At 34.4% G+C, this 15,205-nt stretch overlaps 1 protein-coding gene across 1 annotated transcript; it reads right to left on the bottom strand.

Moving 5' to 3' along the window:
- Nucleotides 1-3,506: 3,506 nt before the first annotated feature.
- Nucleotides 3,507-14,778, bottom strand: LOC112519081 (pterin-4-alpha-carbinolamine dehydratase 2, mitochondrial). Its single transcript, XM_025127049.1, has 7 exons — nt 14,687-14,778; nt 14,558-14,604; nt 13,260-13,357; nt 11,863-11,948; nt 11,664-11,787; nt 4,065-4,133; nt 3,507-3,852 (listed from the first exon to the last, which is right to left on the bottom strand). Exons 1-7 carry the CDS (start codon nt 14,717-14,719, stop codon nt 3,773-3,775), a joined length of 537 nt encoding a protein of 178 aa, XP_024982817.1. The 5' UTR covers nt 14,720-14,778; the 3' UTR covers nt 3,507-3,772.
- Between the last annotated feature and the right edge of the window lie 427 nt (nt 14,779-15,205).

Genomic DNA, 15,205 nt, shown 5'->3' with positions numbered 1-15,205 from the left:
CCCCAGGCCGATCCAGCCTTCAATTTTGACTTATATTTCGTCTTTTAGTGCAACAAGTTTTATTATAAATACCATGGACCTCTCATTATTTTTTCTCACCTTATTTTTCACTTTTATTCTCATATCTTCTACTCTCACAACCCTTAACCCATTAAACACAATAAACCATCACAATCTTTAATCTTTAACCCATTAAAAACAATCTACTATCACAACCCTTCACCCTTAAAACACAAATATGAAATCATGTCAAAGTGATGATGTTTTGGTGTATATTCGAAGTGGCGGTTAATAAAATATATATTTCTTATAAGAAAATATAAGAACATTTGTTAGTTAATTTATGCGTCTAAAAAAAATGGTAAAAAAGTTATAAATCTTTACGTACTTTCAAATTGTTTGAAGGGTTGTCACGGTAGATTGTGTTTACGGGTTACGGGTTATGAGATTAGAAGTGTTCATCTTATAGAGTAAAACCATCACATTTGGTCCTAAAACAGTTTAAAAAAATCAGTCTAAATCGTCCCCTATTTATTAAAAGCACCCCTTAATTGTCAAATCGATTTATACAGTAAAAGACAAAATAGTGGTCAAACTACGTAAATCAGATATAATATCTGATTTCTGTCCCCCAAATCAGATACAAATAATTTTTTTTGTGTCAACAATTTTTATAGAATATTAACATTCAGTGTTTATAAAAAATATATTTCTTATAAAAAAATGTAAGAATATTCGTTGGTTAATTTATGCGTTTAAAAAAAGTGGTAAAAATTATAAATCTTCACGTATTTTCATATTGTTGTAAGGGTTGTCAAGGTAAATTGTGTTTACGGGTTACGGGTTGTGAGAGTAGAAATGTTTTATTTTATAAAGTAAAACCATGACATTTGGTCCTAAAACAATTAAAAAATCAGCCTAAATCATCCTCTATTTATTAAAAACATCCCTTAATTATCAAATCGATATACACTAAAAGACAAAATACGGGTCAAATTTGAAGGTTGGATCGCCCCCAGGAAAAATTCCAGTGAGGTGGGGGCGATCCCAGTTATCGAAGCGTATAGTGTTTGGTCTCCTAAACTAGATACATGTGGGCCCCACAAATTAATTTTAAATTATTCTTTTTGTACTTTTGGTCAACAAATTAAGATGATTACCCCCCATGGTCAAACCATGCCCCCCGGGAGTGATCCATGTGGCTATTTTGGCAAAACTCGTAAAAAATAGCTATTTTGTTAATACATCAGATATATTCTGGTTATTTTCGTGATTTTCGCGATCTAAAAAGTAATATTCTAAACACCATATGTTTTGCTTAGATTTTGTTTTAAAAACTATTAGATCCAACTTGGGGTTTCTTCTAAAAAAGCTTTCTAAATAAGTTACCTAAAATTATTTTCTGCTACGTTTTAAGGTTACAGAATTAATTTGAAAATTAATGGAGTTAGAGGCAAAAACCTAATACATTATAAATTGCATGCAAATCATAGGGCTCTAATCTATAATTATTTTAAAAAGGGACTTGATACGTTATGGCATATAAATTATAGGAACGAAACATGTAATATACTCAAAAATAAGTAAAATCTTTAACAATCAGTTAAAAACACTATAGAGTATTTTCTAATTTGTCATTATACGATTTCTTGAACAAATTTGGCAATAAACCCAACACAGGAGTACTAATTGAAAAAGCGTCACGAAATAACCGGTTACAAGCTTATGGCATAAACAGTCCCAATCATTCAACCGATGCTTGCACAAAATGTTTAATTGATATGGACCGGATAAGCTGTCCTTCAACCGGTCTTCAAGGCCTAATCCATTTTAACCAGTTTGTTGAACCATGGGTGGGATGGGAGTTATAACTTTTTAAATGGGCCCTAACCGATCAACCAACCTTAAGGAGTACCTTAACCGGACAATAAGGGTGTGTTTGGTACACTGGATAGGGACACAACAGAACAGGACAGAGATCCTATCTCATGTTTGGCATGAATTTTATGTGGAACAGACATGAACAAAGTGAAACAGGCCTGTTCCACCCCTACCCCATGGAACAGGGTGGAACAAGGTGGAACAGACTTATGTTTTACCAATATAACCTTAAAATAAAACTTAATTCTCTTTTAAAACATCAAATAGGTCTCTCTTTTACATTTTATTCATTCTTTAAATTTTATTTATTGTATTTTATGTTTCTTAAACTTTCATTTTACTGTATATTATTTTTATACGGTTTCTATATTTTTATTAATTTATGTAATTTATTATATATTAATAATAATAAAATGTAAAAAAGAGATAAAAATAAAAATAGAAAACCACAAACTTTTTATTTGGTGTCATTTTAATTGTTTTGACGAAAACTTCAAATGATATATTTTGTTATAAAAAATAATTATTCTATTGTAATTTAATAAATTACATAAATTGTTTTCTTGATTTTATCACCATCAATCGTATTGAGGTTCACGCATGGAATTTGTTGTTTTCGATGAGATTTGTATGTTTTCCCTTGATCAGAGTAGTAAAATATTTGATTTTGATCTTACAGGAGTGATTGTACAGGTGATAGGTGAATTCTTTTGTTTTCTGGAATCCAAGTTTTGTGAATGTAATGATACTATATGGGATCACTAGCCAAACTGTTTTCTTGATGCTTATATTTTATTTACTATTTGATATTTAATCAATTTTAATTGATTGTGCGTTTGTTGGTAGTAGTTTTTTCTTCTTAGTATGGAATGCATATAGATTTGCTTCGATAATGGATTCTTGATGTTTATATTATATTTACCTTTTTCATATATCATTAGTTGATTATGAAATCATGTATTTTTGCAAATATAATTTTGCAAGTAGTAGTGGTTTGATGTAAGTTATACTTTACACACCGTATTTGTTAATATTTATATTGATTATTTAGTTAAAAAAAACACTAAACATGTCACTGGGAGTAAATTGGTCATCTTAACCAATTCTGTACAGTCATGTCATGTCTTACCAAACGCTGAACAGTTGTCCTGTTTTGTCATGTTCTGTCCTATTCTGTCATGTCATGTCCTGTCTACGTACCAAACACACCCTAAAAGAATTGTACCTGATAGACAGCTGATTTTTATGAATCAATATGTAACCTGGTCCAGGTTCAAGCCTTAACCGGTTTTCAAGTCTTCCCATCTCCATGCTCTCCCAAATAGCATAGTTTGGAAGACGATAACCTAAATCGTTGAATAAATGAATATCAATCATTTCTATCTAAATCCAGATTGCTCGTAAACCAATAGCTCATGTAACCAAACCAAAACCAGTATATTTCACTCAAAAGCACGGTCCAGGGGTTAAGACGTATGCAAATCAGTATCTCATGAAAAATATCTAAAAACTTTTCCCATCAACTCGTGACAGGATCTGAAAAAGCGCGAAAGACTGCAATGTCAAGCATAATACCCATGGCGAGAAGAACAAGCACGATCTCTACTCGTACACTTTGAGATCTTACCAAAAACACGAAGAACTCGTATACCCCATCAAAATTTATTTATAATACACACCTTAACTGGTAAGGCCTTTGGTTTGTTCCCACTGGTCACAAGTTCGAGTTCCCTCAAGGCCCACCGAAGATTTACATGATTGTTAACTCCAGGACCCCCCATCAGACTAGAGGTGCGTGCGTATAAGCTAGCTAAGACACCCACAGTTATTATAAAAATAAAAAAGATCCCATACAGGTTTAGCGTGCTGCTTAAGGTTCTTCCACGAAACATCATTTACGCCTAAGATAAGATTCAAGGGGTAGCTTATCGATTTTTGCAGCCAGTATGAAATCATTTTCTGTGAGCCCACCTGCAAAGGTGAAGAAGATTTCATATATCTGAAAAACCAACAGCTTAATTTCATTCATTCGTTAAGATTATATACAAGTTCAAAAGGATAGATATACTTAATTTTCCCTTTTTATCTTCTAATAACAAAATGCAAATCTAGAGAGCAAGTAAAGAAGCAACTCTCGGTGAAATAAAATTTAGTCTGCAAAAAATTGTTTAAACAATAGTTACCACAAGCATGCGTCCATATCTCGATTGTCACATTGTTCCATCCGACAAGATGAAGATCTGGATGATGGCCTATATATATAAAAACAATATCAGCCAATTCTAATAAACATTTACTCCACATTTTCTATAAAATTGCATGTTTTGAGTTCATAAAAAGTAAGAGCTTGAAACAAGTCTATGTTATTCTGGAAGTCATCAACAAAAGTAAGATAGTCTAAAGCCTCCAGGGCCTACAAGGCAAGGACCTGGACATTAGAATGACGAGTTTGAAACACCACCGGATCTACCCTAATCCTATATATGTAAGAACTAAGGTTTGGGAACCGTAGGAACCCATTTGTTACCGGAGGTTAACATAAGTTAGCATCCTCATATACGGTAACATATGTTACAGTAAGTGAGGATGTTAACTTATGTAAACTCCATTAACAAAGTGGTTCCCATGAAAAATATGTTCCTACACTATCCCAATTCTGATCCAGTATCTTGTAGATATCCTAGCCATGCGCTCATATATGTTGTACGAAAAGAACTATCTACGGGTACCTCAACCATGACATCATGTTTGTCAGAAATATCATGACAATGGGACTAGGACCCATCAAACTGAAATAGAAATAAGAAACTTGACTCAAAAAAGCAAACCCAAAATAAATAATACTACTCGTTACATGGCCTGACAAAGATAAAGTGGTTTCTGCAATTATCAAGTTTGCTCAAAATAGGAACCAAAATGTGTGCATAGTAAACACAACCAAAAATGTGTGTCTCAACGTGAAAGAGAAGTCAATAGACATGGGAAGTACAACATGATAAGGCATTGTTACTCTTTAAGACAACCAGACATCTAATGGTATATCAAATCACTGCATCCCCATGGAAGCCACAAGGAGCATTATTAAGATAAATCAATATGATAGTTGTTCTCTAATGAATGTTAGTTTTTTTGTCCAATATTACAGTTTTGTCCAAGGGTCATGACACATAAGAGTGGTTAAACACAGTGGTGGATTTGCTACTCCTGAATCAAGGAAGCTAATACTACAATCAAGGATAGCAGTACCGTTTCTCCGTCGAGTTACCCATTGAAGACTTGTAACTATTTTAGCTAACATTGTGTTCTCGGAACCTTTTCTTAAGAAAGAGAAAAAACATGTACTTCTCTGAACTTTTTAGGAAGGAAAATATCATTTATGTTTCCTCCCAAGTGTAGGAAAAAAGGGAGGAAAAGAAAATCTGAAAAGAGCATGTGATCTTTTATGACAAAGTTACCCTCATAAACAACGATGTTATATATTTGTTATTTCTATGCATCTCAAATCACTTCTTACACTTGCTCTGTTCTTCATCCGAACACATATTTTTCGTCATCTCTGCTATAATCTACATGAAGTATTACGTACTGTTCTAAATTTCATCTTCATAATGATTGTTCCCCACACTCTCAACATTCTGATAAATGATTGTTCCCCACATTACATTAAAGATCCTAGTTCTAGTAAATGTTTGAAGAAAACTTGTATACATCCGATTTCTTTTATACATATTGTACTTTATACTTTGCTTCTTTGGTAATTGTGGTGATTTCAGTCTTATGTTTGCGTTATTTCGAAATAAGTGTTCATTGTTTCTTCCTCGATCACTGCTAAAAACCAGCCGTATATTAGTCGGCATACAGAACCTCAACAACCTCAACAAACTCCATTTGCATCTCATACTCTTGCACATTTAATCCTAATACATAGTTGCCCAATGGATGATGACATACCTTTTTTATTAAGAACTAAACAATTAGTTGTGCTTCACTTGGTTTGTCTAGTGGTGGCTCTTATTGCATATCGTAGAGTTCGCAACAAAAACCATCTTAGTTTACCTACCCGAGATATGATGTTGCATAGACAAAGAGCACTAAAAGAGATGTCCAACCTCTCAAACAAGCAATAAATGTCGTGAACATTAGTTGTACTAGTGGAGAGCTTTTATGATATTGTGTCAAAAGTTGGAGGATGAGTGTGACCTTCAACCAACTCAAAGTATGTCAGTTAAAGAGCAAGTTGCTAAATTTTTGTATATCGTTAGAAATGATTTGAGAAATTATTTCATCTCATGGTTTTATTGTCAGAGGAATCAACCACAAGTAGGTTTACATCGTTAGAAGATCAAAATTTTCAAAAACCCACTAGTGATATAGCCTCCAACAAAAATTCAAGAAAAAATGAGAATTTTTGAAGTTATTGTGTAATTGATGGAACACATGTGTGATAGTACCGAGTAAAATGCCCCAAAACATCATGGTTGTTAAGAGATATCCAACGATCACTGTATTAGTTGTGTGCACATTTGATTAGAAGTTCACATACGTTATGAGTAGTTGGGAAGGCACGACATCAAACACAAGAATCATAAAAATGCACTCATTAGAAATGATTAACTACTCATTAGTCATTCCCGAAGGTAAAATCTTAAACCAAAGTTGGTCATATGAATAATGTTATATTGTACTTCTTTTACTTTGTATATAGGTAAATACTATACAGTTGATGTCGGTCTACCCATAGAAGCACACTCATAGCACCTTATAAAGGTGCAAGATACCATTTGAAGGAGTATTTGTCTTGTGCACCTCAAAATCCATGAGAATTAACCTTCGTCATGCATCGTTACCAAATGCTATTGAATCAGCATTTGGTGACTTAAGAGTCCTGTAAGTAGAAGTAGAACCGAACCATTTTACTAGTGGGAAACACAATCAGACACGGTTTTAGCTTGTATTATGAAGAACTTCTTACTTGAGAAAATCGCGACAAAGAACTTGAGAAAGAAACCAAAAGGCCTTTAGCCTAGCGGTATGTGAGTCTTTGACCTCCTAGCAGGTCAGGGGTTCAAACCTCACCAAAGGTGAGGAGGGTGTGTGAGTTTATCTGTTTTATTTGTCGTATATAAATATTATATACTTCAAAACAAAATTGAAAAAGAATGTTAGAATTGTTTGCTAAAGATAAGATGAACATGTGTTGCTGCGGAAACAGCCAAAGAAAGAAGAAATCGAATAAACAACAATTAGCAAAGAGTATAAACAATGATGAAATTGATTAATTGTTATCTACCAATGAGTTTATTATAGAGAAATTCAGTAGTCGTGACGATATTCAAGTTAAATTTACCGTGTCATCATCACAAATGAAGGTCTGAATGCAACCATATCTAAAAGTAAGAAAACAAAGGTTAACAAAGAAGATGCAATGACTTCTAAGATGATGAGTTCCATGGTCAATGTACCTAATGCTATTAGAGAATGTACGAAGTCAATAGATTTATTTACGTTATATATTATACGTACATCTATGAATTAATGAAGGTCGTTATTTACCTCTTCTAAAGGTATTAGAAAGATCTCGTCTACGTGTGTATTCAAAGGAAGAAATATCTAGTAAACTCGAGCTTATGGGTGTAAGACCTCCGTGATATCACGTACACATCTTTTTTCTAGTGGAAAAATTAAAAGAAAACACCTGCACTATTTGGTTGTGCTCTTCCGATGTGAATGTCTATTTTGAGAGATATGATGGGTGCAACTTATTAGAAGATCAACATCTTCGACAAGCCACTTATTATATAGTTTTTTTAGCTAGGATTTTGGGTTTAGTTTGCGATCCTTGTTTGTAAGTATTGGGTTGTTCGGCTTTGGTCGGCTCTTGTTTGTATTTTGTTGTTCCAATGGCACTTCATATTTATGTTAATATATTCTTTTTATTGATGTGAGTTACCAAATGCGATTTTTGTTGCACATTATTAATATGTTGTTATAACATTTTCAAATTCCTAAGCCCAAAATCTGAGCTAAAAATTCATTTAACCAGGGTTGTCGAAGATACTGATCTTCTATTAGCTTGCACCCATCATTTCTCTCAAAATAGACATCCACATTAGAAGAGGACAACCAAATAATACACATGCTTTTTCTAGGTTTTTGCATTAGACAAAAATATTTGCATGATATCACATCAGGCCCTACACCCATGAGTTCGGGTTCATTATATATTTACTTTGAATACACATATGGACAAAATCCTTCCAATACCTTTTAGAAAAAAGTAATTGACAAGTTAACGACATTCATTAAGCTAACACATACAGACATCGATAACGTATAAATATATAACATAAATAAATCCAATACCTTGATATTTTTCTGATACTATTAGCTACATTAACCATGGAACTCGTTATGTTATTTGATTGTTTTTGCAACACCTGTTGACTTATCTTTAGCAAATACTTCTAACATTCTTATTTAAGTTCTTTGTCACGATCTTCCTCGAATAAAAAATATGTAGAATACAAGCTAACAATATGTTTGATTGTGTTCCCCACGAGTAAAATGGTCTCGTTGTACTTCACAATATAGATAAGCTTTTCTCTGGAATACCAAATGCTCATTCAATAGCATTTCGTAATGATGCATGACAAAGGTTAAACAATTGACATGGATTATGAAGTATATGGGATAAATATTCCTTCAAATGATATCTTACACCTCGACAAGCTGTTATGAGTGCACTTCTATGTGGTTGATCGACATCAACCAAATAGTATTTACCCATAAACAAAGAGAAATTAATATAAAAATATAAGATTATTCATATAACCAACTTTGGTTTAAGATATTACCTTCGGGAATGAATAGTTTATCATTTCTAGTGAGTGCAACTTTTATGATTCCCAACCAATCAAAACGTATGTGAACTTCAAATCAAATGCGCACATAGCTAATACATTTATTGTTGGGTATCTCTTACGAACACGATATCTTGGGACATTTTCACTAGGTATTCCCAGACGAACATGTGTTCCATGAATTTTCCTTATACAATCCCTGAAAAATGGATAAATCCTCTTTTTTCTTTAGATTCTTTCGAAACTATATCACCGGTAGGATGCCAAAGATCTTGATCTTATGATATAATTGCACTAAAACTTGATGGAAATTCCTATTTGTGGCTAATCGAGACCGACGATAGAACCAAGAGACAAAATGATTCCTCAAACCATTTCCAACGATATGCAAAAATCATAGCAACTTGCACATCAACTGACATACATCGATTTGGGGAAGGCCACCCTCATCCTTTGACTTTTGACACAATATAATAAAAGGTTTCTCACTCGTACAAAAAGGTTTATGACATTTACCACTTGTTGAGAGGCTAGACAACATCTCTTATAGTACTCTTCATTTATGCATGCAACAACATATCTCAGGATGGTAAACTAATATGGTTTATGTTGCAAAGTCTATGATATATGATAAGAGCCACCACTAGACAAACCAAGTGAATGGCGGCTAATTGTTGAGATCTTAATGGAAAATAGTATGTCATCATCCATTGAGATGTTATGTATTAAGGATTAAATGTGTTAAAGTATGAGATGAAAATAGAGTATTTTGGGGTTGTTAAGTAGTTTTGTATGAAGCTAAAACGTTTAGCAACGATTGGAAAAGAAACAATGAACAATTATTTCTAAATGACTCAACGAAAAGAAAAAGAATCAAGTATAAACTACAATGTGCATAAAAGAAATTATTTAGAAAATGGGTGGTTATAAGGTTTCTTCAAACATGTATCAAAGCTACAGGTTTTCGCGTAATGTTACAAAAAACAATTGAAAGAATAAGGGAACAACCACCGCGAAATTATAATTTAGACCGGTTCTGATATTTCAATATAAAATTATAGCAGAGTTGATGAAAAATGTGTTCATATAGAAGTGATTTGAGATGCACGAAAGTGTAGCAACAAATATATAACATTGTTGTATGATATAATTTGTCATAAAAGATCACAGATTCCTTTCAGATTTTTTTCCTCCCTTCCCACATTTGGGAGGAAGCATAAATGATATTATCCTTTCCATTCCTTTCCTCTCCCAAGTTTAGAGAGCTCATGCTTTTTGTTTTCACCTCCTTTCCTTTTTTTTCTTTCCTTCAACAGAAAGGCGACAAGAACTCAGTGTTGGAAAATTTCCTACAGTAGCTTCCTGAATATACAAGAAATTAATTTATCTTTGTTTACATGGTATCAAAGCATGACCTAGACCCCAGCCATTGCCCGTTGCATACGTAATTTGAACCCTAGCTACCACGGTTTGTGTTCAATACAAATCCTAGCCCCTTTTCGAACACTACCCAAGAGTTTTAAACATTAGAAACCTAACCACCGAGTTTTAGGATTGCGAATCCTAGCCTCGTATTTGTCTGTCGTTGAAGCATTCAAACCCTAGTTGCATCTTTGGTCAATTTTGATCCCTAGTTGTTATGATTTAAAGTCCCAACAATTATTCTTGTGGGTAAAACAAGTTTCATCTTTTGTCACGCCATTATTTTGCCTATGCAATTTGTTTTGAAAGATGGTGAGTTTCTATTACACATAATTCTCATCTCTTTTCTACCTTTTAGTAACACTTTTCAACTTCTACTGCTTTAGCCGATGGTTCACCATCTTGTGTTCATGAATCTTGCATTATCAATCCTACCCCTTTGCTTTATGTGTCTCCAGTCATACACTTAACTAATTTATCATTTTAAGTTGCTCTATGTCAATCAATTAACTCATCATGTTAATTGTTGTCTCATTTTCTCATCATCATAGTTTATTTCAGTATCTTGTGACAAAGCAAACTATTGGTAAAGGATACGAGTTAGGAGGCCTTTACATTCTTGACACGCCGCTAGTATAGTCTATTGCTTGTTCAAGTGTTACTTCTCTGTTAAGGTGTCATTGTTGGTTGGGTCATCCATTTCATGTTACTCAAAAAGCTTTGGCCAAGATATAGTAAAGTGTCCTCGTTAAATTGTTAATCATACGAGTTTGCCAAACCTCATCCATAAACATGCTAGTGCTACTTTTGAGTTAGTTCATTATGATTTGTCCAAATTTGTTTAAAGCTGGATCTTGGGATTTCTAACCTTTGTGGGTGACTATCGTCATGTAACTTGGTTATATCTAATGAAAAATCGTTCCGAGTTGTTTTTTCTGTCTTGAACCTGACTCCCCTCATTCATTCTAGCAACACAAAGACATTTTACTAGGCCTATATGACCTATTCTACTATCTATGCATTAGCCACTTGTTCTCCCTTATCTGCCTATAATATTGACTTGCTGGCCTCTGGGTATAACAGATACCATGTTAAATTTTATACAAGCATGTTTGTATCATTGATTAATGAGGAAGAAAGAAAAAAACGAGTGTAATGCAAGTTGAGCAATTAAATTCAAATCTTAAAAGCAAATATTCATATATATATATATATATATAGAGAGAGAGAGAGAGAGAGAATATCGTATGCTATCAATCTTGCGGTTATTCTACTTGTATCATTCAGATTAACCATTGTTCCATGGTATCATAAGTATTAAAATTAACCGGTTCTTTTTGGTGCCATAGAAAAATGTAAAACTTAATTACGAGAGTAATATGTGCACACACTAAAACACATGCCATGAAAAATGTGTCCTCTTGAAATGCTCAGTCAAACTAAGGATAAGAGAAAACTGTTGGAGTCATAATTCAAAGAGCAGTGAGAGGAGAGAGAGACCTTCAGCCTCAGCCAAGTCACCAACAGTCTTAAAGAACTCCAAGCCTTGGAGGAAATTCTTAACTTTCCACTTCCTACGAAGCTTCATTACACCACCATCATTTAGCAACTCCCATTCAGGTACCTAAATGATAAGCAACATCATGTTATTTTCAGGAATTCCAGAAAAGGATATCAATAAGGAGATAAATAAACAAACCTTAGGTTTCAACGCATTGGCATTCCCCTCTGTCATGGGACTCAAATCCTTCTTGTTGCATGGCACACATTTTTGAAGTGACAAATCTGAAATAGCAAGGACCACTTAACAACACTGCATAGATGTTGTCTTTTTAGAAAGAAGAAAGCAATGGACAAAATTTAAACAGAGGGAACCACAATTTAGTGATGCAATTGTCTGCAAAAAGGAGACTCCCCTCTCATATACATAAAATACAAGCTTAGGCAGAAAGAGTTAAATGAATGTGTAAGGTTATATTCAATTTTATATTTACTACAACTATTTGCTAGCTGAATGACACCTGTAAGCTGAATTGATAAGACCCAAACTATGAAGTATTGGCTGGGAGGAGAGAAGGTGAAGCTAACAAGAAATCTGTCATCGAGGAGATTGTTGGTGTCCTTGACGGATATGTTTAAAACCAAGAAACAGAAAAGGCAAGGAGTAATGGTGGAACTGGGACAAATTGATATGGATATGGGAGGGAATGGGCAGGTTGATTGCCAGATGTGATTTCAGAAATGGTAGTCTTGGACAAGGTATTTCAATGTCCAAAAAGGCTACCACCTGAACAGGGAAAGGGGCACGGTCGAGGCGCATAAGGCTCAAGGTTTTAGGATTTTTTAAAGTCGAGGCGAGGTGTATTCACAAAGCTAACTAAGGCATTGCGCCTTGGCTGAGGCGCCTGTTGGGCCTAGGCGCATCTCATAAAGAGTTATTAAATACCCAGTCAAACCCTAAAATTAAACAAGTTGTCTCTCTTCTCATCTCCTAGACTTCTTAAGAAAGAGTTATTAAATAGATGATATAAGTTAAACCCAAATATAAAATACCTCATCCTTACAAAATTTCAAGATCCTCTACAAATACCCAGAACTTGAAATCTCACAGGTCACGCCTTAAACCCTCCTCCCTTCTCCCTTCTCCCTTCTCCCTTCTCCCTTCTCCCTTCTCCCTTCTCCCTCCTCCCTCATGCTACCAAGTTGTAATGTAATCAATATAGCACATTAAATTGGAGCTTGCCACCAAATGTAATCATGGTCTGACCCTTCCATCTTTTGAATCGGAGGAAGCAACAAAACATGTGTCGTGTCCAAAGGGCCTTTGGCCTAGCGGTATGTGAGTCCTTGGCCTCCTAGGAGGTCAAGAGTTAAAACCTCACCAAAGGTGAGGAGGGTGTGTGAGTTTATTTGTTCTATTTACCGTATATAAATATTATATACTTTAAAAAAAACATGTGTTGTGATTTGTTATGTATTTATCTGCATCAACTTGTCTCTATCCCTGATCTAATGTTATAATACCTAAAACGAAGAGGACTTCAATGTTTGTCAAAACGTAGCATGGAGATGAAAACATCTAATATTCACACGCACCTTTGCTGCTGCAGAATGTCCTAAATCTATTAAGAATGCCTTTATGTAATGAAATTTCCACAACACCCGGTAGTAACTCAGCTACACGAGTACTTGAGCTGTATGCACAAAAAGTACTTCTTAAAATATAAATCTCGACAGAAAGTAGAGAAATAGCTATTCATAGATAATCACTTCACAATGCAAACAAGGAAGCAACAAAACAACGGCTATGCGGAGGAACAAGGCAGTATTCAGTGCAACAACAGCATACTAGTTAAACTGAAAGAAAGAAAAAAAGTTGCTAAGTTGAATAAATTTCAAATAGTAACTAAGACAACCGTTTGACGAGGATAAAAGGACAGCTTGTGAATAACATTGAAATGTGTCCAATTTGGTCGATCAGGATTCAATGTGCAGAAAACAAAAAACTTAATATAGAAATAAATTAACCAACATGGTTAATCCATATAGCAGAATGAAAGAAAGCCAAAAACCTCTATTATTGACCTAGAAGGCCTTACTAATCGAATAAAAAACCCTGTAGTCAACCAGGTTGTGGTATATAGCTAGACATCAAAATCATTCATCCAAGATCTCTTGTGAATCAGCACAACCATGTTTTCTCCTACTTTTCTAACCCTTTATGTACATACCATATCTCAAGCTCATTGTTAAATCAATTGCCAGCTTATACCTCTAAACAAGATCTCTTTTCAGGATGCACAAGCCTTGGATTTAGACCTATCAATTGATGAAGATTGGGAATCAATCAAACTCGTGCGGACAAATGCTTTCACCTCCGTACACTACCTAACGTTAAATCTCGTGTCACATTACTTGCTTCACTACATTTAAATGCTTATGGTTATGGTGCCTTTGATAGCTTGTGGTTGGTATATTATGCTCGGATGCCATTTGCTCATTGATAGACCCTAATATTTTGTATTTGTTGTTTATGGTTCACTTGTATTTGGATTCTGGTGTTTTGGGACCTATGGATCGTTTGCAGATTTGTTTAGCGAGGTTTGAACCCTTAAACGACAAACAACAAGAAAGACAGAAGCAACTGATGCATCGTTTCGGCAACATACTCATAACATCGAAGAAATTCAACAAGAAAAAACAGAAACAATTGATGCATCTGTTCCACGGCATATTCATAACGTCTAAGAATATGGAGCTCAGCACATTGTTCATACTTTAAATCCCTTATTTCAGATTTCAATTCCAGTTTAAAACAATATGACAACATCGAAAACCGAAAGAAAACAAGAGCATTGAAAATGAAAAAGGGAAGGGAGAGGTAAAGAAAATACCGTCCATGAGATCGGAAGAAGCTCTTAGGTGATGATTTCAATGGCACCTGGAGGAAATTTAAAGGCAAAATTAAAAGCAAAATCAAAGGAACATGAGTGACAAACAAGTAAAGAAAAATGATTACATACGTAAGCGAGATGTAGAAGACGAGTAGGAAACATAGGTGGCCACCGCAGACACGAATATACAAAGGGGGTTGATATTGCCGGCCCCTATTGCCAAAACCCAAAATCGATTGTTTGATGGCTTTTGTCAAAAATAATCAAATAATATCTTGTATATTAATAAAATAGTCATTTTTACATGTTTTACTAAACTACTCATATGAATCGCCTCCGGGCATATTTGAACAGGGGGCAATCGAGCTCTTTTTACCAAAAAAAAGTGTGAAAAAATATTTTAAATTGATTTGTAGGACCTACATATATTTGATTTGAGAGACATTTGGTTTTTCTTGAATAGGGGGATCGCCCCCACCTAACCCTAGATCTTTCCAGGGGGCGTCCGGCCCTCCATAGTTGACCACTGCTTTGTCTTTTAGTACACAAAATATCACTATATATAGCTTGTGACATCTCATTCATTTTTCTTTACACCTCATTTATCACTTCTATTCTCATATCTTCTAAATTGTCAAAAGAAATTGA

Source organism: Cynara cardunculus (genome assembly GCF_001531365.2).
Source record: "Cynara cardunculus var. scolymus isolate 2C chromosome LG 10, CcrdV1, whole genome shotgun sequence".
NCBI classification, from domain to species: Eukaryota; Viridiplantae; Streptophyta; class Magnoliopsida; order Asterales; family Asteraceae; genus Cynara; species Cynara cardunculus.
Note: the sequence above shows the minus strand (reverse complement) of the source record. Positions and strands in the feature narration are given on the sequence as shown.

What these genes read in the sequence shown, in the direction of transcription:
- LOC112519081 (XM_025127049.1), bottom strand. Translation starts at nt 14,719, where the DNA reads ATGTTTCCTACTCGTCTTCTACATCTCGCTTAC. An exon ending in GTCTTCTACATCTCGCTTAC is followed by an intron (nt 14,605 to 14,686) that starts GTATGTAATCAT and finishes AATTTCCTCCAG; the next exon opens with GTGCCATTGAAATCATCACC. An exon ending in GACATTCTGCAGCAGCAAAG is followed by an intron (nt 11,949 to 13,259) that starts GTGCGTGTGAAT and finishes TTGCTATTTCAG; the next exon opens with ATTTGTCACTTCAAAAATGT.